Genomic DNA, 2,521 nt, shown 5'->3' on the forward strand with positions numbered 1-2,521 from the left:
AGAATTGGCAGAATTACAGATACATAAGGTTATATTCAGATGAATTCATGTTGAAAGAGATTTTGGAAAACCCTGTTGAAATGTGGATTCAGCCATTACTAGTTTTATTTGACTGTGGAAACACTAAATATCAGCAAATGTGATGCCAGGATTGTCTGCATAAAGATCTACAACACTGAGGACCAATCAGTATGCAGCATGATGGTGTTACCGAGATGAACCAAAGAATGACATCACAGATGTGACATCATCGAGTTCCGAGCCTATAGAAAACCCCGCCTGACAATCTGATTACACAGAGAGAGTTGGACAGAGACAGCGGCTTTTGCTTAGCGAATCTTTCCTTTATCTCAGCGATTTGTGTTGTTTCTTTGTGCCATGGAGATCCAGGGATTAGGGTTCTTGCCTATCCTTTGGGTCACATGGAACCTTTTGGGCCTCAGCACTCTTGTCACCTTGACCATCGCCCTAGGACATAGCAGACAGCCGTTTATCAGTGACACGGCTGTAGGATATCCTGAGTGGATAATATATAAGGTTGTGTTCTTTGGTGCACCCATCATAGGAGTTGCCGTCACCTACCTGCAGCACCGATTTATGTTCCTGCGCTCTGAACCATCTGCGAAGCATTTTAGGATTTACCAGAAGATCTTGTTTACCTTAGGATGCATCATGTGCATAGGAACAGCCCTGAATGCCGTATTTACTATGGGGAACAATCCTACAATACACAGGATCAGCTCAGGTATGGCATTTATTTGTGGAGCCATATATAATGTGTGCCAAGCTGGATTCCTATACAAAAGGTCATACAGCAGCCGGATTGTTTGCCATATAAGGCTGGCCTCCACCTTAGTGACTTCTGTGGTGCTGCTGCTCTTCAGTGTCGGTCAGGTCTCCTTCTATACGGATCTGTGCACCGGACACTGCGAGGAGATTATGTATGTCCCCGTCATGGTGGCTGAATACCTGGGATTCTGCGGCGTCACCTTATACCATGTGACCCACTATACAGATTTACAGCATTTGTCAGTAAAGATTTCCAGAAATGACATTAACGTCAGCCTGAGGACCAAGATACCGGACCCGGAACAGAACCATCCTGTAGAATAGTGAAGACTGAGGTCTATGACTACAGCCGGGAGCCGAGGACGGACATTTATCCTGTGTATTATTCTTAATAAATATATAAATAAAAAAACATGTCTCATCCTTCTCTTAACACCTGCCATTGGGACAGAGTCAGAAAGCCAGTATACACATCAGATAGTCCAGTATACACATCAGATAGCCCAGTATACACATCAGATAGTCCAGTATACACATCAGATAGTCCAGTATACACATCAGATAGTCCAGTATACACATCAGATAGTCCAATATACACATCAGATAGTCCAGTATACACATCAGATAGTCCAGTATACACATCAGATAGTCCAGTATACACATCAGATAGTCCAATATACACATCAGATAGTCCAGTATACACATCAGATAGTCCAGTACACACATCAGATAGTCCAGTACACACATCAGATAGTCCAGTATACACATCAGATAGTCCAGTATACACATCAGATAGTCCAATATACACATCAGATAGTCCAGTATACACATCAGATAGTCCAATATACACATCAGATAGTCCAGTATACACATCAGATAATCCAATATACACATCAGATAGTCCAGTATACACATCAGATAGTCCAATATACACATCAGATAGTCCAGTATACACATCAGATAGTCCAATATACACATCAGATAGTCCAGTATACACATCAGATAGTCCAGTACACACATCAGATAGTCCAGTATACACATCAGATAGTCCAGTATACACATCAGATAGTCTAGTATACACATCAGATAGTCCAATATACACATCAGATAGTCCAGTATACACATCAGATAGTCCAGTATACACATGAGATAGTCCAGTATACACATGAGATAGTCCAGTATACACATCAGATAGTCCGGTATACACATCAGATAGTCCGGTATACACATCAGATAGTCCAGTATACACATCTGATAGTCCAGTACACACATCAGATAGTCCAGTATACACATCAGATAGTCCGGTATACACATCAGATAGTCCAATATACACATCAGATAGTCCAGTACACACATCAGATAGTGGGTATTTTACTTACCGTAATTCTACTTTCCTCGAGTCCCGAAGGCAGCACAGAAGGGATATTCTTAGTTCGCCATCCCAAATCAGGACCATCCCCTAGAATAAAACTCATTAACATAATTACTGGGCTGGGCCAGAGGCCCTATATAGGTACCCAGGACATACTGCACCTTGTGTAATAAAATAGACCGATAGACTGCAAAACAAACTTATTTATTGGGTGGGTATTGTGCTGCCTTCGGGACTCGAGGAAAGTAGAATTACGGTAAGTAAAATACCCACTTTCCTCATCGTCCCTCTGGCAGCACAGAAGGGATCTAAAATAGAAACCAAAGGGGGGGATTATTCCTTACATGCCGCAGACAATAC

The 2,521-nt window shown here is 42.0% G+C and overlaps 1 protein-coding gene across 1 annotated transcript; it reads left to right on the forward strand.

Annotated features, from left to right (window-relative positions):
* Positions 1–378: 378 nt before the first annotated feature.
* Positions 379–1,113, forward strand: LOC130357357 (DNA damage-regulated autophagy modulator protein 1-like). The gene has a single exon (XM_056560043.1). The coding sequence runs from the start codon at positions 379–381 to the stop codon at positions 1,111–1,113; it is 735 nt and encodes a 244-aa protein (XP_056416018.1).
* The last annotated feature ends 1,408 nt before the right edge of the window (positions 1,114–2,521 follow it).

The sequence above is a fragment of the Hyla sarda genome, chromosome 2 (assembly GCF_029499605.1).
Source record: "Hyla sarda isolate aHylSar1 chromosome 2, aHylSar1.hap1, whole genome shotgun sequence".
Taxonomy (NCBI): domain Eukaryota; kingdom Metazoa; phylum Chordata; class Amphibia; order Anura; family Hylidae; genus Hyla; species Hyla sarda.